Here is a 24,985-nt window from a genome sequence, read left to right on the forward strand (position 1 = left end):
GAGGCCTAGAAACTTACTTTATGATTTTAATTGAAAATGAGATTCTTCAGATTTTAATAAGAGCCCGTGGGTCACATAATAGCTTCAGGCACCACACGTGGCTCACTTGCCAGATGTCATCCATTGCTTAATGGGTAAGAATGCAACTTAATTCTGAACGCAAGTTCCCATGCTGAATATTTACACTTCTAGATATATTTTCCCAGTACTTGCTAGAACAGTTACTACAATAGTTGGAAACAGTGCTGCATTATTTTCAAAATGCTGAGTTTCTTTTTCTTTTTTTCTTTTGTCTATATATAAACAGATTCATCCATTTCACAAATAGAAACAGCCTATCTTTATTTCATGATCAAAAGTGTTTATTAGCTACATGGCTTTAAAATCCAATGGCTTCTGTTCGATATTCTCACTAGCAGCCCTACTGCAATCCCCTTCCCAGCTGAGACTCATGGAACTACGTCCCCCCCCCCCATATATCATGTATTGCTCTCATCAACACAATTTACCATCCTTAAAGAAATCTGTTGTCATTAGAAATGAAAAGAAGTAACTAGTCCATATGTTTCAATTACATCTGTTTGCATGGAGGCGCTGACTGAAGATTCTGCAAGTGGGGTCTTCAAGAAATCCATCACCACCCCCACCCCGCCACCCAGTTTAATGCCAGATTTGATTTAACTGGTATCACATTCCACAAAAAGCAACAAACCCCCCCCCAAAGCTATTGGGGTACACTAGGCCTCACAACATTAACTTAAATTTCTCTGTAAAGAAAGCCCTGTAAAGAAAATAAGAGAGATGCATAGGTGAAAGACTAGGCTCACAGAAAAAACAAGGAGAAAACAAATCAGAAAACCACAAAAATGCCAGGTGAGTTACTGAACTCAAAGTAAATAACGGAAGGGGTCCAATGTATCCCAATAGCTAATGTCTAATTTACCCCTACAAAAAGATACCTCAAGAAATTTCCACCTTCTCAAAAATATCTATGATAAATTAGAAACAACTCTTGAAATTTCACATTATGAAATCGTTTAAAACTTGTATGTAAAGATAAATCCACTTTGGGACAGACTTTAACCCTCAGGACAGAATCTGTTTTTGAGGTCCAACTCACCTGTGCAGCACTTTGTAGTGGTTTGCTTTATACATACAGGATGGAATGGAATTGGGGGTGGGGTATGTTTTCTTAAAAAATGAAAAGGTGGGGAGAGATATAATACCAGAGAACAACTGATTCCAAATTGTTGAGGAATACATGGAGTATGAAGTGATTCAAGTTAGCTAAAAAGTTTTATAAGTATTTTAAACAGCTTCTGAGTTCCACAGTAACTCCATTAGGTTGGGGTTTTCTTTGTTTTGTTTTTTTTTGGTGGGGGGCATGAATGTAGCTTCTCTCTGTCTCACCACCAGCACTGCTATTGCAGTTTTGTTACTATGTGAGCCTACGGTTAAGCACAACTAATCAATACCAAGAATATGAAACTCTGTGTCTAATTGCCAGCTACTTGGTGATCAATATCTTTTCTGCATCACCAGCTTCTAACTGTCTGGCTTGTTACTGACTTAAACAGACAAGAAGTGTAAATAACACAGTGAACAGGATTACAATATAAATTATCCCAGATCACCTTCAGTCACCGAAATCAGGGCCAGCTCAATCTGAAGTTACTAAATGCAGTCTGGGATAAGTTTATAACCCACGGCTTACAGAATAAAGGCCACCAGTGCCAGATCATCTGCCTACAGTATTAATTGATTTGTTTACAGTGATAACCTTTTTTTAAAATGTCTTTTTACATAGACCTTAAACTGATCCCTACAAGCAGATGGTCTGGATTAGTGAGAGTCTAGAATAAACATTTAATGAGGACTGTAGAATTGAATTAACTATTGGGAAACATACTGTGTAGAGAGACCCACCCATGCAAGGTGAGGGTTAAAAAAAAGGAAGTGAGTTCAACAGTGATTTGAGTACCGGTAAGTGCAATCAGGAGAGATTTTAGTCGAAAACATGTAACTGAGAGAGCATAATGTGGCTTCTCCTAATGATGGTCTGGTAGCCTCCCAAAAAGGACATTAGTTTCAGTCACCAGAATGTGATTTAAGGAAACTCTTAACTTTGGGGAGTTGATACTCTTAACTTTGGGGAGTTGATGCAAAAGAGGAACATGCATTCCTATTTTCTGTCGTATGTGGGCAAGCAATCCCATTCCCTTTTCTGTTGAAACTATTTTCACACTGACAGGATCTTACCAAATTTATGGAAAATGTATCTTAAAGAGCAAACAAAGCAAAATGAGAAGCCACCATCAGCACATGCCATGCGCGCCCACACACACACACACACACACACACAAGCACATTCTGGCCAGTTGCCAAAAGAATATTGTCATGATTAATTCCCCCCCCCCAAAAAAAAAAATCACCTGGCATGCATAAATGTAGGAAGCTGCCTCAGACCATTGGTCTATGTAGCTCAGTATTGTCTACAGTGAGTGGCAGCAGATTTCCAGGGGCTCCAAGAGGAGACTTTCCAAGTACTGCCTGCAGATGACAGATACCAAACCTGGAACTCTCTGCATGCAAAACATGAAGTCCACCATTGAGTTATAGTCCCTCACTGCAACTTTGTGCGATGCAGCCCCAACACTAATGCTAATGCTAATAATAATAATACTTTAAAAACACATTCTGAAAAGGTAGTTTTGAGCAATACGGTGTGTATTTAACCACCCACTATTATCCAAATCACATACTTTTTATAAAGCCAATGGGGAATTATTTGAGTCTTGTAACAGTGATGAAGCACTACACCCAATTCTTTGTTCAAAATGTACACAGGTGTTTTTCCTTTCTTTTTTTAAAAGAAAGAAAACAACTTCAGAGCTGCAGTACACACCATTGTGCACAGTGTATAGCTGACCCCTAAAATGTAGACTAGCGATCAGCACAGCAGCCCATTTTATTTTAATTTTACACCTGCCTGTTCTAGCAGGTGCAACTGCAAAATTGGTTGGTGACCTTAGCAACATGGAGTGGTGTTGTGGGTCATTCTTCACTTTTACACATGTTGACAAAACCTCAAGTTGCCATTGCATGTGTGCATAATACATAAAAATGACACTTCAACTCCCTGCTCTTTAAATAGTTGGTGCAGTTCTCAAGCCAATGATATTTAGATACAGTACATAAGATAACTGCAACATTCCTCCCCCTTCCTTATATACATTCCATTGTTTAAATGTAGAATACATAACACTTGGATTAGTCTTGATCTACCACATATTGATACCTGCCCTATACAGTTGGGATGTAAGCCTGATGCAACAAAACTGTGGGGAGTCATACACTATCATTTTTCACTTGCTAGATAAATTTGCACTTGCATCAGGAATTGTACATTTTACATAGCCTGAGAAGAAATGAGGTGTCATTTCATGAGAGCAAACTGAAACAGACGATGATCTACTGTGACAATTTGACTTTCTTCATACTGCAAACTGCTTTGGGCCAATGCATTCATAGACAATAGGCCTTATATATTACAAATGATGGATTTTGAGATGTATGTCAAATGATATTTTGGCTGTATGGCTACCTTAACACAAAAGTGCCATTATTTCACCCAGCCTAGTAAGAGAAATACCGTGGTGCATCTGCAACAGCAAAACCAGATGCCTTCATCTGCCCCAGCTGCAACAAAACATGTCTCTCCTGCATCAATTTCTACAGCCACAGCAGGCACTGCAAGCTTCCAACACTTTGACTTCACCCTCAAAGGTACACTCCTCCCAAGACAGATGGATGTCAACAACAGTAAGAGAACCACCTCCAGAGGATAAAAACTGAAGGCAAGAATGGTTTCATATGACTCAGGCCGTGACACTACATACATGTAGTCCCACTGAAGTCAGCAGGGTTAACTTCTCCCACGCATAGGATTGTGCTGTTAGTTGTGGGACAAATGCCACTAGTGGCCAGAATGAGAAATTTGTTCTGCTACACTAGAGCAACTCCTTTATGTTCTGATGAGCCTTTAAGCAAATAGGATAAAGGAATTTGCAGTTACTCATCCACATTTTCTAGAGACATTAATTACTCTTTACATCATCTTGGAAACTTAATACATGTCCTCCTTTGCAAAGCTCTTCGTAAATGAAATTTGTCTGGAGGATTCAGGGATAATAGTGATTGTGCTGATCATCATCATCATAGGGTAGAGCATTTAAGCTACTACAATTAGGAAATGTTACAGTAATCTCCTAAAGGGTTTGCTGAAAAAACGAAGGAATAGGGATTAACCTCTTTCCTATAGCTTTGTATATCCATCTAGTACCTTTTCCCATTCTCTCTGGGAATCTCCCATGAAAATCCAGGCATTAGCTTAATTGCCATAAACACAGTAAGAATAGGGACAATTGTGCAAAGACATTCCAGCATTAGGGCTGGCCAAGGAAATGAGGCACATCAACCCAAAACTCTCTCATCTATCTGCTGAGGCAGGGGTTGAATCTTCCCTCAAGGTTACAAATGTTGGTACAACTAAGGAGGCCAGGTTTAGCAGATTTAACCTTTAAATATGATATAAGTGTTGGAGACATTTCCATTCCATCATCCAGAGTTTGAAAATTTGGGCTCAGTGCTTCTAAGTACATGTGCCGCAGTGTACCTTTCCTTTGTTAAGGTGAAGTGAGGTGCTTGTCCTCCATTGGACAGAGTACCTAGAAAATGAGCTGTGTAACTCCCCCACCCTGGGTACTTTATTCATTCATTTACAGTATTTACATACTGCCTTCTAACAAATGACACTGGGTACTCCTTAATAAAAAGCCATGCACTTGCGGCTGGATATAGCTTTATGCAGGCTAACAGCATCCTCCAGGCTCTATAGTCTGATGTTGCTGTTATGCAACACCAGGTCAGTAAGTAATAAGACCTTACCCATCAATGGATGAGGGAACCAAACTAGCTTGCATCCCTGAGATCGAAAAGGGTGAACTGGATGGAGTGTGTCTCATTTGCCTGCCTGTTTACCCTCCCTGCTGAAATATGAGAAGCTCCATCATTGTTGGCATTCTGCTGCCTTCTGAAAACAGACCTGTAGTTTTAACTGTTTTTAAGTGTTTTAATTTGTGTGTTATGCTTTTTAATTGCTTGTTTTGTTGTATACTTTAAGGATGATTTAATGTTATTGTGTATTTTAATTATGTATTAATTTAATAGAAGCCATTTTGGGATATAAGTGGCATACATTTAATAATAAGCATTAATAATACGGTGAAGCACCAATATAAACAAAAATGTTTATATTAGGAGAAAAATGCACAGATATGTTATCAATTTGCATTCAGACTTTTAAAGAAAATGCTAGCTGAACTTACAATTGGAAAAATAAGAACCTGAGAGAAACCAAAACTGATTTGTTAACTCATCCTTAAATACACCGCAAATAATAAGTAACAAAGCAATGACTTCAAAAGCCCTTTTAGTATTAACCTCATAAATTTGGATCTTGGGATGTGGCTGGAAATCAGCATTTATATGCATAAATAATATGTATCTGCATTACACAAAATGCTTGTTAGCTGGCACAGGCTCCTATGGTGTTAACATGCTTTTAACAAGAAACTATGTATATGGATTAATGCATTCCCCAGACACTTCTCTGATCACCACTTTCAATGAAGTAACAGATATGCCTATTATCTCTAAATGCACAGACAAACTAACAAAGGCAGTAACCTTTAGGCAGACATTTCATCCAGATTGAAGATTTTATCAATTTTTGGAGACATTAAATATCTCCAGATTTAAGTGGCGCCTGAAGACCCATAGAAAAGCACTAAATAATTTTCTTTTTGATGAAAAAGCAGAATAATGCTGTGGAATGCTCAGAGTCAAGTCAGCTCCTGCAGACGGAACAATTTCAATACAAGCAAGTTTTCAAGAATCGTAATTGCTCTTGCTGCAATAACTGGTTTTAATTCTGACTTTCTCTGCACCAATATCAGGGCCAAACTACACATGATACTTATGACACATGAAGGGCCAAACTACACATGATGCTTATGACATACTTTGCCCTTGAGTTCAAGCTTTTGCTTTCATAAATTGCCAGTGTGGGAGTCTGATCAAACCCTTTAACTCTTTGCTTCCCTCACTGCAATCTTAATCTGTATAAGCCCTGCCTGCCCTACACCAACAATTTATATGGGGGGACGTTCTGACTGAGACAAATTGAAAACCCCAAAAAATGGGTATTGCAGATGTGGGACCCCTCATTCAGACTGAGACCATGGTGGACAGCAAAGGGATCTGATATGCAAGGTCCTGATATGGATTTGGCCATCCATTATAGCACTTTGTGCAGGAAGAAGTTTACACTCTTGGGCAAACTATGTGATAAACATCACACATAGTTTGGTCCTCATTTCTACTGAAATAGCTACATATTAGAAGAATGCCTCCCTGGAACTTATGGTGGAAAATAATTTTAGACAAAAAACTTTATCAATATCAATATCATCATCATCATCATCATCATCATCATCATCATTTCAGTTTATATTTCAGTTTTCTACATATAGCATCCAAGGTGGCTAACAACAATCATAACAAAAATAAAATAAATCAGTTTTTTAAAGAACAACCAGTAATAGTAAGATAAAAATAACGAGAACACATAAAAATTGTAAAGATGAGAAATAAACCCGAAGTAAAACATCAACAGGTTAAAGGCCTTTAAAAAAAAAAAAAGGTATTTGCCTAATGGCTGACTAACCCCCTAGAGAAGACTAGGCAGGAATTTCAAAGGTGCACCAGTCTCAGCTATGCAAAACCACTACTTGCCACTGCTGAAATCTGGGCATCCAGGCTCATTGACAGAACCAGGCTGAATCTCTATTCCCTGATCTGACATTCTAGGAAGCACTAAATTTTTGACACCTCAGTTTTGTACTGTAATCTTTCATGTCATGGTATTCTTAGACCTCTGTTTTTGATCTGGTTTGCAGATGAAAGACTAAGCAGTCAAAGATGCTATAAAGGGACAGAACTGGGAATAGTCAGAAGTAGCTGTGTGGGGGGTTGGGGGGAACAGACATATTTGGTGGCAGCCCAAGCAAAGTCTTTCGTTTGAAGAAAGTGGAAAACTACTGGGCAGGACAGTTTGGAGAAACAAACAACTAGATGATATGGTAGATAATGGTAGAAGGCACACCCTTAATTATCTCTCTCTGCCTTAGCATAAGAGAATGTGAAAAACCAGCCACCTATTTTATTAAGTATTCTACAGAGAGAGTCAGCCCCCATGCACATTACACATCCTTTATATCCAGTTACTCAAAGTTTCAACTCATTGCCTTAACATCCAAGCCAATGGCATGTACTGTTGAAAACAGAAAACTTTCCTAAAGAGAAAGGGAAGGGGAAAAAACAATTTCAGATATTTCCAAGCACCATTATGTTAAAATGCAACCACATGTAGGCATTCTAGAGCTCTCCAGACTTTCTACTGTATCAGCAAAAGTTGAGTTGAGTAAGCACCAGGTATTGGTTGGTGGCAGTCCACTCTTCCTCTAATCCTAAGAGCAAGGGCAATTTGGTAATGGATTTGAGACCATTCATCGTCTCAGATGCTCTAAAGTAAAAGGGAAACCCATTTGGATCTAGACTGGAAACGAACAACAGGCCAAAATCAATATAAATTCCAATTTCACTAAGTGATTTTGATTATGACTCATCCCACAGGAAGCCAAATCCAGCCGCTTTATGACAGGGCAGTGATATATTTAAACCCAGCTCTTTCCAGGGAAAGCTATAGCTGTAATAATTCACAGGTTAATAATCAATTGACTTTTAAAGTATTCAGCTGAACAAATAAAATGTGTTTTCACCATGGGCTTGCTGTAAAGCATTGGAGTGAGAAAGGCTTCCCAATAACGTTAAAGAAACTCTAAAGAAACTCTAATGAACCACAGCTGTTAACATCTCTTTTGAAACAGTTTGAAAGTTCACTCCTAAATCCATGCACACTTTGTTTGGGCTTTAGATTACTCTGCCCAAGTTTGTAGATGGTTGGAGCACACTATGGAAATAGCATGACTCATTCTGCATCTTTTAAAGCAATAATTCCTTTAAAATGAAATTTTGAGGGAATATTTTAAGGCAGATAATATATATTGGTATATAGATAGTTTTCCAAGCAAGAATAAGAATTAAAATCAGAAAGGGAAAGGTTCAGAATGAGTTACAGATACAAACAAGTGCCATAGATTTCCCTAAGAGTCTTATGACCACTGTAATGTCTTCCATGTGGAGCTGCCCCTGAAGACAGTCTGGAAGCTTCAACATAGTTTTAAATGTGAAAACATTTTCAACAGGTGATTGTATTACACTAATCATATTACTCCAGTGTTACAAAAAAGGCTGTTAGTTGTCAATATGTTACAAGGGTGTAAATGTTTCTATTCCTCTGCTTCCCCGTCTCCTCTTAGTTGCCAGCCAAGGTCATGATACATCAGGGGCAGTTTCAACAACTGTCTCTGATTGGCAGCAAGAGCCAGCAAAATGGAAGTTTAGGCCTTACAAATCCTTTCAGCATTTGAAGCACTAGAAACCGCAACAACTGAACCACTTTTAAAATTTTTAAAATTGCCTGAAGTTTAAGAAATTTTGCAGCGCTCCTGACTAGTGATAAGACCATGGGGAGAAAAAGTGCAGATAATAGAGGAGCCCCTTTGGTTGATTACTGGAAGCCCTGTCCACAGTGCCTCTGATTTTCTGATGTGTTTTGAACACCTCCAACAACCAACACCATTTGCTGATAGCTTGAAAATCACTTTATAGAGTAAAACCTGATATTTTAGCGTTCTCACATTGTCTTCTAGAATTTATACTGCTTGGGAGCACATGATCACACTAGCTTGTTGAGAAAGCTATGAAGTATGAGGCTGGGCAGTGGTGCATAGCAAACGGAAACCAAGTGGAACTTGAGTGAAGCAACCACACAACCACTTTATGGCTGCTGGACGATTCATGGATCAGTGGATCTTGCCAATTTACCTGATACTTCAAATTTTCCACATCCATTGGCCCACACAAGCAGCCTCATATATATTTATTTTATTAATAATTTTAAACACATTTATATACTACTTTTTTGCTTCAATAGGAGGCACTCAAGGCAGCATGTGACAAAATAAAATCCATTCTGTCATATGGACAGTGCTGTCCTATTTCCAGAAACAAACTCTAGACATTTTTCTGGTTATGTTTGCTAAGTAATGAAAGAAACCTACTTCAAACACACACACACACACACACCCAGCAATCTGGCTTCTTCCAGCTCCCCACTCTACAGTAACATGTGTCTAGTTCTCAACAATCTTTTTTTTTTATTACCAGTAACAAAATGTTCCATTTCTGTGTATCAGAGAATGCTATGGGTTATTAACATTTGTATGAATATTTGCAGTTTCACAGCAACTGTGTTCAGTACTTTACCTCACTGAAAATACTTTCTGAATACTTGTTCCACTAGGACAACTTTGCTCATAATAAGAAGAGAACATATCCTACTGGGCAGAACGGAACAATGCATCTCAACCAAATAATGTGTATGCTTTAAAAACAATGAAATGGTTTCTCAGAAAAGTGCACTATAGAATCATAGAATTGGAAGTGTCAGGGAACTGTCATCGGAAGAACAGGTGGTGGAGGGGCTCCCAGAGGTTGAGAGAGACTTATCAGCGGAGGAGGGAACCAGCAGGGGGCGAGAAAGAGCTCCAAGGGAAAGCGAGTCAGAAGAATGGCTCAGAGACAATTCCAGCGAGAACAGCGAGGAGGTTTCAGGACCTCCTATAGGGACACCCACTCCTCGCCGGAAATTGTCACGTAGAGAGTCCAGAAGACGTGTTTCCGTTAAGGAGCTGTTATGCTGGAAGAAATTCCGTAAACGCCCACTGTCGGATTCTGCCAGCGACTGACGGAGCCATGCTTATGGCGCTCCGTTACAGACAGTGGTTTGTGGACTTAGCCAAACACTGAGGGACTAGGAACTTTACGCACAAGCAGCTCAACATCCCATCACAGGAAGGGACCCCAAGGTTCACCTAGTCCGACCCCCTGCAATGCAGGAATCTCAACCAAATCATACATGACAAATGGCCATCCAACCTCTGCTTAAAAACCTCCAATGGAGGAGAGTCCACCTCTAATGGGAGTCTGTTCTGCTGATGAACAGCACTTTACTTCAGAAAGTTATTCCTGATGTTTAGTTGGAATCTCCTTTCTTATAACTTGAATCCATTGGTTTGGGTCCTACCCTCCAGAGAAGTAGAAAACAAGCTTGCTCCATCTTGAAAGTGTCCATACTAAGCATCCTCAAATATTTCTTTTTTATATAAATAATAATAATTATTTTTTTTATTAATAACAATCCAATGGAGGCCACATTAATACAATCCCATGTTCTGGCTATCAGGAGTTGATGTTATTCCTTGGTCCTGCGCCAATTCTCTTAATTAGTCCAAATACAACAATTCCAATCTTGATCCTTTATTTTAACAGCCACTGGTGTGATGATTTTCATTCGTATTTAGCAAATCCATATCCATTAACTTGCAAAGGGAATTTAATTCTTGCAGTTTTCTGTGTGAAATATTTGTTTACATTCTTCTTTTCCTTCATGTTGTAGTCAATCAATCCTCTTCAACATTGCCCCTCCCGAGAGAACTTAATTCTCATTACACCACAGCTTCCATTTTGCCTTTCTAAAACCGAAAGTATTCCAGCATCCGGCCGTGACTCCTGGTTTACTTCCAGCTTTTATCTCCTTTAATCCTTTCCAATCTACTAACAAGTTGGTGTCTCACCAAAACCATAATAAATCAGAGTTAGAGCCCTCTTTAGTAGGCAATGTCACAAATCATCACAGCATTTCACACAGTCTATTCTTTCCAGTACTCCGTAAAGAAAATTATAGTTCTTGTTGAATCCCTCTTGCATTCCATATATAGTTGTAATCCATTAGTAATTTTATTCCATTAGTAATTAATTAATTAATTCTTCTTCAGAGAAGGCTTGCTGAATCATAGCAAAGCAAATATAATGTAAAAAGAGAACAAAGGCTTCCCCTTCACTTACATAGCAATCTAATTACGACGAGAGGCCTCTCCAGATCAAAACATTGACACTCATTGGCTGATTCATTTAGCAGGTTATTTTTCTCCTTCATCCAGAGCACATCTGTTTCTTAAGTCCAAATTCAGATCCATCTTAAAAGAAACAGAAGTACCTCCGCTCTTGGCGACCGCGTTGGGAGGTTTCCAATACGTGCAGTGCTATGCACTCTGTGTCCCTGCCCCGCATTCCATCAGAGCGAGAGGCAGTTATTGGGCAATCCGCGAGTGAAAGCTCCACCCCCAACCCTGGGGGCGGGGCTTGCAAGGATAATTACTCCCAGATTATCCTTAATTTACTGCATGGCTGGTGTCCGCTATCGTGGGATCTGCAGTTCGCCATGGCGGCAGCGTCAGAAGTCCATCCCAAATATTTCTTATCAAAATGACAATAAGGAAGAAAGTATGTAAAGCTGAAAGGGAGGGGCTCAAGTGCCATTGTCCACAGTGATAAATTTAAGGTTGGTTTACAAAAGCAGTTAGATGGATTGAGGAGCTTTAGACTTAATTTTCCAAGCATGAAGGGCTTCAATCAGGTCTGTCACCCATATCAAGCTGTTGAATGATGGAAAGCTGGACAGAAGAGGACCATGAGCAACACAAAATACCAATGCCCTGATCCAATTCAAGATTCCTTTGGGTACTTGAGCTGTTACCCGTGGTACTGTCTACTGCACAATTTAATATGTCCTACACAAAAAGAGGTCTAGATACCTGCTTTTGAAAACTAAACTTTCTCATGGTCTCAGCCTCTGTATTAGATATCAAAGTCCATGCTTACATCAGAAACATAACTATGCATGCAACATCTGCAGATCAAGATATTACTTTCTAGTGGAGATCCTATAGAATGAGCAACAAAAGTTTTTTCAAATAAAATATATGTGGAAGCTGCCAATTCATGTTGTTTTTGAGAAAAAACTAAGCTAAATACCACCTAGGGAGTTTAACACTTTCAATATGTCGCAGCTCAGCATGTCTTCCAGAAACATTTAAGCCAACAAAAAAAACAGACTAATGACAATGGTGAAAAGCTCTGACCTGCTTGACCTCTGCCTGCAAGTGTCGGAGCTGAAGGCACTGCTCCAGCCGCTTGTGCGTCTGATCAGCATTGAGCTCCAGCTCATGTTGCTTCTCATGAAGAAATTCCAGCAGTTCTTGCACTTGTGTTGCTAGATCAATGTCTTTTTCACAGATCAATTCAATGCCTGTAATGAAAAAAATTTCCTCAGATGGAACAGTGGACCTGCTCCTAACAAAAGGAAAAAGGTAGTAGCCTGGAAAAGTGCTGTGACTTGTAACAACCATCTGAACTTTTCTGTTGGTAATTTATTGTAGATAAACCCATTCACATTTACAGATGCCTTGTGAAGCACCAAGAAATCAGTTTGCTAGTTGCTCAAATCTAACGTATCTGCAGCTGGTGTCTGGATAGGAAATGTGTTGTGTAGCTACCAAAATGTTATTCTTCCAGCTGCAGCTTCTCTTCCCCATGGCCGTCTGAAGCAACAGTTTTGCAGTGAGTAATTGCTCTCAGCCTTTTAGGGATGCAATGTTTAACTAAAGAATACGGATTACTTTTTAAAATTAAGGTGAAGAAAAAGCCCTTTCTGTCTCTTGTACACCACTGATTTTATTAGAAAGAGAGAGCACAGAATTACTGAAATTCACAGTAAATATCCTTTTGATTTTGGCACACATTATAAGAGAAGATTATACTTCTCTTTCACACCACATAGCAGAAAAGAAAGAGACAGAGCCAAAGAAAAATTAACCTTTTTTATGTTCTGAACTCAGGCTCGTGGGTTCAATGTGACCATTTATGTGTTGCTTTGTTCAATGCTAAGGACAAGAGTCTTGGTTTGCAGTCAAGAGGAGATACACTCTGCCCACCACATGCTCCCAAAAGTTTTCTTAGGATCCAGACTCCAAGTAAAGGACCATAAAAAGCATAGTATATAGAAAGGTTCTACATTCAAACCCAGTTAAAATTTCCCTGTGATTTAGGGAAATAAATCCACCCAGCAAAAACATTAATGAATCACTATTTTACCTAAGACAATACATTCAAAGCAACAGAAAAAGTAATTCTGTTAATACCAGCATTTTAAGAAATCCCAGTTTTGTCATCGTATATGTGGCTTAAAACTGTTCGACATGTGGCAAGACAGAAAGGCCAAATCATTCATCACAGGGGAGCCAGCTGCCCTTTGATATCCTAGGCCCGTTACTGATTGCCACTGATGAGTTATCACAATCAGAAATACACCAGCCGTGTGTGTGATTGAAAATTGTGAATGCAGCCAGATCAAAGACATGTAGCGAAGTCAAGCATACTAAATGCAGGAAAAGTCCTGAGGACACAACACCATATGCAGGCTAATTATAACAAATGTGTGCTGTATCTGGCATTTAAAAAGAACCTTCCTCCCAAAGGGGAGGATAGATTACCATGCCCTGAATGTGAAGTTCAAGAGCCATTCTATCTTATTTAGTAATGAAGATGTTATTTTGTTTGGGCCCAGATTTTCTACTGATTTTCACTTCCATGCAGTTTTCAATACCGCAGGTTTACAAGACCACATCTCCCAAGATGGCTATGTTTCATATTGCCTCTGCTAGCACTTTAAGCAGCTGGAGAAGTTGTAAGTGAAAAAAGATCCCCTAGATAGGCAGGAACATTCCCTTACCTCCATTGTGTAACTAACTGGGCTGTTAGTTAGTTTAGAATTAACTAACTGGGCTGAAGTATAAACTGCATAAGCTCTCTGTATTACTCCCAAGCACAAATCCCATGGAAACAGGGCAGGTATGGAACAGCAGAAACATCTTTCTGATTTGAACTTTACCCAGCTTCAGTGTTTGTGTGTACTCGAATAGTGCTAGGCTTCACTTAATTTCTCTTGGTTGTTTTATTTCCTCAAGAATACCTCTTGTAGATGTGAAAGCATGCTAACATGAGCCTTAAGGGATAAAACTGGAAAGTACAAATAAATGTATGTCACTTGCCTGAAGCTTGGACTTCCATGATGTACTGGTGCAAATCTTGCCCTTGCTGGATGACCTCAAAGGTCATGTTGTTCATTGCCAGCTTCCGCTCTGTGTGTCTCTGCAGGCGCTGCTCTGCCAGGGTCAGGTCCTCAGTATTGAAATCATTCATTTGCCTTAGCAAGTCCTCATTCCAGGCATCTAACTCAGCTGTTACCTTCAAAGTAAAAACAAGCAATACAGAATAAGCATTATAAGCCATCAAAAACATGGTTACTGAGAAAAATAATCTAAAACTGCTTTGTTCTTTTCTGTTATTACAGTCTATATTTCACAGCCCAGCAGATTTAACTGGTTATTATATAAGATACAATGGTATTTGGAAGCAAGACATGTTTTTCAGAAGTGCATAAAATATATATAATGTTTATGATATTGCATAAAGCAAAATGATGTAATATTTATTATACCAGAATCTTAGAGGTAAGATTGGACTGGAAGTTGTGGGTAATTGAAGAAATTGCCCAAATTGGGTATTTTCAAACATCACAAAATCAGTACAATTTAGCTGCCTATGAGAATAAATTATTATTTTATTAATATTATTATTTATTGAATTTATATACCGCCCTATACCTGGAGGTCTCAGAGCCATTCACAGAAAAGATAAATGGATCTTCCTTAGGATAATTCTATTTTGCGAGAAGCTTACCTTCACATAAGTGGACATAGGGGATTGCAGCCTAATTATATTATCCAAGGTTTTAATGGAATGATAATAATTTTTTTTTTGTGTGTGTATATAATAGGGTTGTAGATTTTAGCTGCTTTATAATTTTATTATGTGCACTGCTTAGAGAGCTCTTTAATTAAGTGGTTTATAAATATTTCTAAAGTAATAAATGGGGCTGATGAAGTGGAGACACTACAGCAGGGGTAGCCAGTATGGTGTTCTCCCCAACATTGTTGGATTCTACCTCACATCATCCCTGATCATTAGACATGCTGGCTGGGGCTGATGGGAGCTGGAGTCCAGCAAAATCGAGAGGGCACCATGTTGGCTAACCCTGGCCTATTCTTGTTTTATGAATTCATTGTTTCTCACCATGTGGATAGTGGTATCTGATTGGTGAGCACTGGTGGAGTTTCTAGGGTTATTGTACACATTTGCTTGGAGTAAAAGGGAAGGGTAAGTTGGAGGAGGGAAGCGATGACGAATGGAGCAAGCAACAACAATCTACAGCAACAACAAATTCACTCCTCTAACCATGTGTTGTAGCCAAGGTTTGTTATTGGCTGTTCTTTGTGGTTAGTAGGGAAAGAGCTTCAGCACGAGTCCAGGTACAGAAAACACACTAAGGACATAGCTCAGCCCATGACCTGAGTCCTACAGATGTGTCATGGTGGTCTGATCCTGAGGAAGAATGGGAGAAGCTCAGAGAGCTGGACAACCCTGAGGAAGGTATTAGTGAGAAGGAGGACTCCAAGGAGTGTCAGAATCCAGAAGCAGCTGGTAATGCGGAGGATGGAGAGTAAGATCCAGGGGAGAGTCCTGGCAGATTAGCAGAGAAGTGTTCTGCTCCAGAGCCACTGGGCACCCCATGTCAGATCCCTCCTGTTGTGGCACCTCCTCCTATCAGTGATGAGGTTCCTTCAGAGAAGGAGGCTACGGAGGGTAAATCAGATGCTGAGTGCCAGCATAGACAGAACTTGCAAGCTGAATCCACCTGGAGGAGTGCCTCTTTGCTTCTCCAGCCTCAAGACCCTGCTGTTTGTTGCACTTAGTGCTGTGCCCACCCAAACGTGCAGGGGGCATGTCGCTTGTTGGAGCTAATCCTCTTGTACATCTACTGCAACATGGAACACTGCCTCGCTTATGTACTCCTCTGATTTAACCATTAAAGTCTTTGGAAGAAAGTGACCTGTGAGTTCAAGTTCTTCATCTGGTAGTGAGGGCCATGACAGTGAAGTGCAATAGTAAAAAAAAAAGCCTAGGGAACAACAAAGCAGCTGCAAACTCTCCAGGAGCCCACACGTTCTTTCTGTCCCAGTAAGCTGTAGTTCGACTTGCTATGTCATGTGAGCATTGACAATTTACAGTTCTTGGAAATGCAAGTCAGAATAACAGTAGACAGCAAATGCGTGAGTGCTGCTTTCAATCAGCATCACTAAACCTGGGGCAGAAATTCATAGAGATGGGATTTCAGAAGGCTGCTTTTACAGATCTTCCATCCCCCCCTGTTTGTTTCTGTTCTTGTTTTTTAAGGTATTTTATGTTCTCATTTTTATATTGTATTTTTATGTTGTGAACTGCCCTGTGATGTTTGGATGGAGGGTGGTATGCAAATTTAATAAATAAATAATAGTAATAATAATGGAGAAACAGCTTGAGTTGCAGGAAAAAGAATTCAGGCTCTCACAGGAGGCATGTTACTGACAGTACCGTTGCCATAAAAGTCTTCCTTTTCTTCCTTCCTTTTTTAAATGTCTCTCCTGACACAGACAAGGCAGAGTACACACATGCATCCTGATTGAGTACCGTACAGCCAGCATGAAACATAGCACCCTTGTGCCCACTCAAATTCTGTTCCTATTGAAATCAAATCATTCTTTAATGGCAATGATAAATGAATATATATATCTATATATATATATATATATTTAAAACCTCCTTAAATGCTTCACAGTTCAAATGTTGGGTTAAATTAATTGTATGAAGAACAGCTGCTCTAAGATTCATGCTGAGATTCATGAGGAGTATTTCCGTAGCAGGGAAGCGAGTAGAGTAGTCTTGCTCCCACAGGGTCCTGATTCCATGGGGCTTATTTCAGTAATTTCAAGGATAAACATTTTCAGAATAATAATAATAATAATAAATTCTTTTCCTGCACATGTTATTCTTCCCTGCCAATAATATTTGTTAATACTGTATAGTCCTATCACCTGAACATACAAATTCCCTCTTAAACTGCAAACTGCCAAAACTAGGCCCATTATATATATATTCGGTTTGGGTTCTTTCCTTTATTTCTGAGATTATTTTCCCTACTTGAGGTCTAGTAATTTTCAGTATTACTCTGAAAGTCAACTTTCTGTTTTGATTTGTATCCACAGCTGTCCCCATGAATGTTGAGGTCAGTACTGGAGGGCCTGCTCTGTGCCCTTTCACCATGAGACAGATAACAGATGGGCACAAGGGACGTTTCTGTTGTGGCACCAAGGTTAGGTAATGCTCTCCTGAAAGAGCATCCACCTCTGCTCACCTCCTTGAGCTGTCTATGCTAAACTACAGAGTATACATTCTGGTCGCATTGAATAAATGCATATAAGGCTAGGAATTGACTTTCAAACATTATCATAAAACAAACAAAAAATTGATCGTCCATCTCTTCCCACCCCAATTTTCCTCAAAGGCTCTTCCGTTTCAGAGTATTCAGTGCAACCCTTACCTCAATGGTGTACTGTTCAAAAATTCGGAGCTGAAGGAAAATGTCTAGCTTAATCTTTCTCTCATGAAAGAGCTCTTCCATCTGTACTTGGGCTTCATCAAGCTGCTGGAGGACAGATTCAATGTGGCTGATGGAACTATTGTGTGGCGTTTTATTGTTAGAGACTGCTGAATCCCTGTGGTAAAGTCAAAGATGAATGGTTAAAAATGCAGTGTTGAAAAAGGTAATAAGAAAGAATATTAAACATTCTCAGCTCTAAAAATAGCTGGAAAAGGTTGGAGGAAGTTTTATCCAGGATTCACCTCGTTCAGTTGCTGAATGGCTGCATTACAGAATGCCTGCATTACACAGTGAATTGTATGCATCCTTTCATATCTGGTGACATTATGACCTCTGTGCACCAACAAGGAGTTGGAGAGAAAGGAGAAGGGAGTGAATGGTGCATAAAGTTTCTTGAAGACTCTGTCTAGTAATAGTCCTTGATTTTATTTCAAGTGAGCCCAATTCTCCCACCAATACTGCTTCTACTAGCATGCTGTGCACAACACTATTTGCTGAATTCATTCAAGTATCTGCCTATTTTTAGATTGCATCAGAATAAACTGTATATTAATATGCAGGGACTTGATATTTCTCATTATTTCCTACTTTTTAAAAAACCCAGAAGCTTTATCATGTGGTCACAACAGGGAGCTCAAAAAACAACAAAACCTGAATAATTTCAAAATATATCTCAAAGTAGAGTGAATTAAATTATTACTTCAACAAACATTGCCATTTTTTAATACTATGATAAGCAAAACTATTTTTTTTTTAAATCACCACCAGAATAAGAAGGTATGCACTTATCCTATGGTATCAGGTTTTATTATGAACTCAACACCCCCCCCCCAAAAAAAAAATATTGGCAGCTGTATGTATGTATGTGTATATATTTATAAATGCAAAGAGATGTGTGTGAGAGATCTTACTTTCCACCATTAAATCTGTATTCATCTGAGGGGAGGGGAGAAGCATAGCACCATCTATTTTGTTACAACTGTTTGTAGGAGTACCACTAAGGAACACAAATGGAGTGTGTTGAGCAGGCCAAGTCTGCCCCTGCTGATGTTAATTTTGTATGGGGCAAAGTAGATTGTTCTTCTTCCTGCAAAGCATTGCTAATAGCTCTATAGAATTTAATGGGACCCATGGACACTCAGAACTCTTATCTGCATGGTCTTGTCCTGGTGTTATGTCCCCTGCCTCAGGATCCCAGTTTTGACCAAAGGAAGACTCTGACTTGAGGAGGATCCCTCTGCACTCAATTCTACACTTCCTTGGCCTGAGGACATGGCTCTTCCATTATTCTCAGAGTCTAAGGATGATTCCCACACAGCCTCTCCTACTCTCACCACCATGCAGGAGCATGCAATTGCAGAACAGGCTGTAGGCCCATTAAATATTGCAAACAGCTCCCCTGGGGGAGTTGTGCCACTGGAATATTAAGTTCTGCCAGTCTTTTTAGGGTTTCAGGAAAATATCTGCTGAGACTCAGCAGGGACCAGTGGGAGCTGCCCAAGGTCCTGATTTGCCTTGCTTTGCCTTGCTTTACCCTGGATTGCAAGAGGTTCTGGTATTTGTTACCACTTCCACTGTGGGCCTGTAGCCCCAGCAGAAGAGGACACTTAGGACCAATAGAACCAATTTATACCTTAGTGGTAGGAATGTGAGAGCAAATTTCAAGTAGTTTTTTTGGGTTTTTTAACCATGTTTCACTAATGCATGGATCAAGGGCAATGGCATGATTTCTGACCAGCTGATCAATGCTAAGGGCAAACAGTTGCCATACCACTGCTAATAATATATCACATTAGATCTAAGCAGATGTGCTAATATTTTGTGGGGGTCCCAGTTACAAGCTGAAAAAGTGTATTTCAGCTATTTTTAGTGATAGGGTCACATGATTTGTGAAAAGATAGTTTGTCTTCTCCCACCTTCATGCCCAGTTGCAAGGGACATTTGGGGTGGTGCTGACAGTCATTAGTGTTCTCCTGTCCACTGATTGCAATATCAAAAGTGAGAAACTGACCTCCCTTTCAATTTAATTCATTTATTAAATATTTATAGATTTCTGCAACCAATAAAAAACGTTAAATAGCAGTGATATTAAAATAGAACAAAACGAGAAAAAAACTCAAGCATCTATACATACATGTGAACTCATATCACGCACACATGATGACATATATCTATCACATTGGGCACCTTTGCTGCGGACAATTACTCTCCACAGATGTTGTTGCAATGGACACAATTACTCTGCAAATACCAACGTTGTTTTGCTTATTTGGAGGAAATTGGCAAAACTAATTAAATACCTTTGTTGGCAAGGTGATGTCTCTACTTTTTAAGATGCTTTCACCTTGCCAACAAAGGTCCGTATAGTAAAAGCTATGGTTTTCCCAGTAGTGATGTATGGAAGTGAGAGCTGGACCATAAAGAAGGCTGATCGTCGAAGAATTGATGCTTTTGAATTATGGTGCTGGAGGAGACTCTTGAGAGTCCCATGGACTGCAAGAAGATCAAACCTATCCATTCTTAAGGAAATCAGCCCTGAGTGCTCACTGGAAGGACAGATCGTGAAGCTGAGGCTCCAATACTTTGGCCACCTCATGAGAAGAGAAGACTCCCTGGAAAAGACCCTGATGTTGGGAAAGATTGAGGGCACAAGAAGAAGGGGACGACAGAGGACGAGATGGTTGGATAGTGTCTTCGAAGCTACAAACATGAGTCTGACCAAACTGCGGGAGGCAGTGGAAGACAGAAGTGCCTGGCGTGCTCTGGTCCATGGGGTCACGAAGAGTCGGACACGACTAAACGACTAAACAACAACAACAACAACAAAAATTAAATACCAATCCAAATTGGGGAGGGGGGGAGAAGTTTATTTGCACAAAATGGCAGGCAGAAAGTATAATGGCTTTGCGACATGGCCCGCCAGTATTCAGCAATACAGAAGGATAAAGGAGATTGATTCAGCATGAGGCCACACAAACCTACACTGCCTGGACTATAAGCTTAGCTGCTAGTAAATAGATAGTGACAGAGAGTCTAAAAGGCAGAGCATTTCCTTATATGGAAATTTAGGATGGGTATTCAGAAATGCAGTGGGTTAGCCAAAAACACCAGGAAGGGGGAAAGTTCACGTGCAAATAGCAACATTACAGATCTTGTGATAGCCTTTGGCAACCTGGTTCTGGGCTACAGCTTTCATCAGCCCCAGCCAGCACAGCTGTGCGGAGGGGAGCTGCAGTCCAAAACATCTGGAGGTCAGATGTTGGTGAAGGCTGATGTAGGTAAACAAGATCTGAGAAATATGAAAAGTAGAGGGGAGGAATCAAGGAGGGTGGAAACACAATAAATACCTGTCCCGAAAAGGAGAGAACAGAAGCAGCTCCCTGGATTTTCACTGTGACTTAACAGTACAGAGTCACAGTGCACATGTGGGACGCAATGGTATTTCAGGCAGTTAACCAGAGACAGATTAATCTGTCTCTGCTTACTGCTCGGATGGTCCAACTAACCTTCAGCTGAGGCTTATCCTGGCTGCATCGAATTCCACCCTGGATTCATAGAAACCTGTCCCAATGAAGTTTAAAAGTAGGAGGGGGGGTTTCCTTTTGGGATGACACAGTTTTGTGCTTCCCACAAGGTCCTGACTACTCCAAAAGAGAAAAATAGCAAATATGGCTGAGAAGCAGTGAGATGGGGAAAGGAGGCAAGGGTAGGTTTCATCTAAGGCTGAAGAAGTGCTCCTCCTGTAAGCATCCATGAGTTTGGAGCAATCTTGGGAATCAGTGGCATGGAACTGAAGAAGAGCGCTGAACAGCCTGAGAGGTAATTGAACAGGTCCCTGTTATATGAAAGAGAATGTCTGAAAGACATTGGCTCTGGCACAAAGTGTGATCTCATTAAAGCATTATATGTTAATTAATTCAAGTACTCAGCCATTAAAGACATATTATAAATTTCCTGCCTTATAGAGGCAGGGATATAACAAGGAGCCTTTGGCCAGTCAGAACTTGCAGTCAGATGACTACATACTCCTCATGAGGAAAGGTGGATCCACTTCTTAGAAAGCAAAAAAGTAAATTGAATGGTGGGAGGGTGATTGCTGGAGACTGCCTCTGTTACTGCACTGTGTTAATTAAAATCGAATAAGGGTTGACTTGCATTACACATGGTAGAAGTTATGCTAAGTTCAATTCACAACAGTGGGCATGCTGTGGTACAAGAGTGGACACCATCAACCATACTGCCACCCTTTATGCACATGTGCACTTCTGTGCCCCCATGACTCAGCCATGAAAATGGTGAGAAAGCAGTGTATGCTGGAATACCCAAATTTTATCACATGAATGGCAGTGGCACAATGTATGAAAACCACAGGAAAATTACAGTACAAACACTTCTCTCGTTCTCCAGGTTAACAGAGTTGCAAACGGAATTTTTTCTGGAAGCAATTATCATGAAAATTAGCACTAAACTTCCACTAGATTCTGCTTGATTTCTAGGAGTGGCTTTTACATATCTATGAAAGATCACATGAAACACATAAATTATCAGGAAAGGAAATGTCATGAAAATGGAAACAAGTACTGTCTGAATACAGGCCGAGTCACACCATAATTTATTATTTATTTTATTATTTTCATTCATCCATCACCTCTTAACCTGAGTTCTCTAGGTGATGCTATAGCTGGTGATGCTATAGCTGGGGTTCTCAGGGCAATATACTACTTAAACAGACAAAAAGAAAGTAAAACATAAAATCAAACCAACCAGACCGATATAAACTAAAACATCCATCAAAACTAAAATTCAGAGAGTTAAAACACCTCATGGGGCACAACACACAACCATGATGATAACAGCAGACACTCTGTTGCCAGTAGCAGGCACTATGTGATGATACGAATACTCCACAAGCAAACACAAAACTCCTGCAGGAAGTAAAATATTGCATTCAGTGTTATTTGAATCTACGCGTTTTGCTCAGTAGCTGGCAGACACTGCCTAGCAGGAGTAAGCAAATAAATCACCAGGTCTCACTTCATAACAGTTTAACAATATTCTGTAAATATCTACTTCAAAAATATTTATACAGTAACCATTTAATCATACTCACTTTACCTTATCTACAGTTCTTCTCATCCATTACAGTGGCTCAAAGTGATTTAAGACTATTTTTACCAGTCTCTACAAATCATTCCTTGCAGTTTCAATAAAATAAAATATTCTGAATCGTAGCAGGGCAGTGATTAATTCTCACATTAAATTCTAAGTTATCCTGCCTCTGTTCATTGTGTTTCTGATGCAGTGTGATGAACTTACCTGAGCTGCTGGATTAGATCTTCACCTTCTTTGATTACATTGAGGGTTGCATCGAGGGTAGCTGTTTGCTGCTGCTGGAACTGCTTAATGAGTTCTTGAACAGCATCCACTGAGTCAGCACAAACATCTTCCAAGAGCTCCTTCTGCAGGTCTTCCATCCATGTCCACAGCTGTAAAGGAGGAAAGGAACACAAATGGAAGGACAAAAGGAACACAAATGGAGTGGGGGGAGGGAAGCGGGGGGAAGAAAAAGGAAGAGATTGAGTTTTAACCCTTTAATCCTCTAAAGCCAGCTCAAAGAGTATTAATCAGTGTACTACAAAGCACACCATGTCAGATGCTAAAGGACACTGAAAATTACATGTATTGAACAACCAATATATTAGACGAAGTAATCTGAAATCTCATATTAAAATGAATGCACAGTATGAGCACATATGGAATGGGCTGTAATTTACTGTCCTTTTATCAAGAAGATAATCAAAATGTTAAAATACTGGTAGGTATATAATACCCCACCCACCTGTATGAATACTAGATTCCAGTTCTCATATAGACTGTGAGCATATCATATTCTGAAATGTATGGAATATTAAGGTATAATGAAGAAAAGCAGATGCCAAAATCTTTGTAGTTAACTTTCAGCGATTTACTGTTTTCTTTGTGCAGAAGCTTAGCTTATGATCAATCTTCTAAATATTGATACCATAAAATAATAAATTCACTCCTCCAACTTCAAGAGCGGAATATATGTCTCATTAGCATATCTTACCTGAATGTGATACACATTACATGATCAACCTATGAAGGAGAATGTTACTCCTTCAATCAGAGCTGGCTTGCCTATGCTTAGGGGGTGAAGCACCTGCTTCAGGCGGTGCTGTGCCCACCCCACCGCAGCAGAACTTAGAGGAGGGCCCAAGTTCCTGCAGAGTTTGGCAAGATAATTGGGATGCAATGGGCAGGGCCAACCTTTTCCCTCATTAAAGGTAAAAGGACCCCTGACCATTAGGTCCAGTCGTGGCCAACTCTGGGGTTGCAGTGCTCATCTCGCTTTATTGGCCGAGGGAGCCAGAGTACAGCTTCCGGATCATGTGGCCAGCATGACTAAGCCACTTCTGGCGAACCAGAGCAGCGCACGGAAACGCCGTTACCTTCCCGCTGGAGCGGTACCTATTTATCTACTTGCACTTCGCCGTGCTTTCGAACTGCTAGGTTGCCAGGAGCAGGGACTGAGCAATGGGAGCTTACCCCGTCGCGGTGATCCGAACTGCCGACCTTCTGATCGGCAATTCCTAGGCTCTGTGGTTTAACCCACAGGGCCACCCACGTCCCTCTCTGCTTTTAAAAAACAACCTTCAGGACTTCATGCCACATATACGTATGCATATAGCACCATTTGCCCCTTAGTCTTTTGTAATGCACTTCCCCAAAACCTACTGTAGCCAGTGTGGCAATCAAAAAACCATTTGGAAATTGCTGTCCTAAAGAGTCTGTAACATTCTTTGTAGCCATGTCAGCCACGCTTTTGCCAAAGTCATTTTGAAACGTGCAGCATAAATCTGATGTGTGAAGATTCCTCCCCCCGCCAAACATAATAAATGTATTGATTACAATTCTACCCTACTATCCCATTGCCCTTGAGGAAATTAAATAATGAAGTTTATTTTTCTCTCCAACAGAGTCCAGATTGATTCAATAATTCAAAGCTAACTAGTTATTTGTCCAAATTGTTTAGTATACAGAAAGCTGTTCATCCTTATGATGAGGTATGTGAAAAATGATAGGCAGCCCTTAACTCTCACAGCCTGCACAAAAGCTACCTAAAACATATGGGGCTGTTCTTTGAGGAAACAATGCAAAAATTGTATCAAGAGAGACCTTATAAAGGTTCCCCTCAATAAAAATAATTTCCACTTCAAATCAGATTGGCTATTCATTCAGGAGCTTTATTTTCTCTCTATCCATTCATTCATTCAGTCATTC

The 24,985-nt window shown here is 40.0% G+C and overlaps 1 protein-coding gene across 20 annotated transcripts in view; it reads right to left on the reverse strand.

The window, feature by feature from the left end:
* KALRN (kalirin RhoGEF kinase) overlaps positions 1–24,985 on the reverse strand; it is a 512,792-nt gene that overhangs the window by 151,905 nt on the left and 335,902 nt on the right. For all 20 annotated transcript variants that reach the window (XR_014541086.1, XM_083583660.1, XM_083583665.1 and 17 more), the window contains 4 exons: positions 23,000–23,169; positions 17,624–17,798; positions 14,196–14,391; positions 12,228–12,394 (listed from right to left, as the gene is read on the reverse strand). Coding sequence is in view for 19 of the 20 variants with exons in the window: in XM_083583660.1 (XP_083439786.1) it covers positions 12,228–12,394; positions 14,196–14,391; positions 17,624–17,798; positions 23,000–23,169 (708 nt within the window). In the remaining variant the exon portion in view is untranslated. The remainder of the gene's footprint in view (positions 1–12,227; positions 12,395–14,195; positions 14,392–17,623; positions 17,799–22,999; positions 23,170–24,985) is intronic.

This window comes from Podarcis filfolensis (assembly GCF_964270895.1).
Source record: "Podarcis filfolensis genome assembly, chromosome: 1".
NCBI classification, from domain to species: Eukaryota; Metazoa; Chordata; class Lepidosauria; order Squamata; family Lacertidae; genus Podarcis; species Podarcis filfolensis.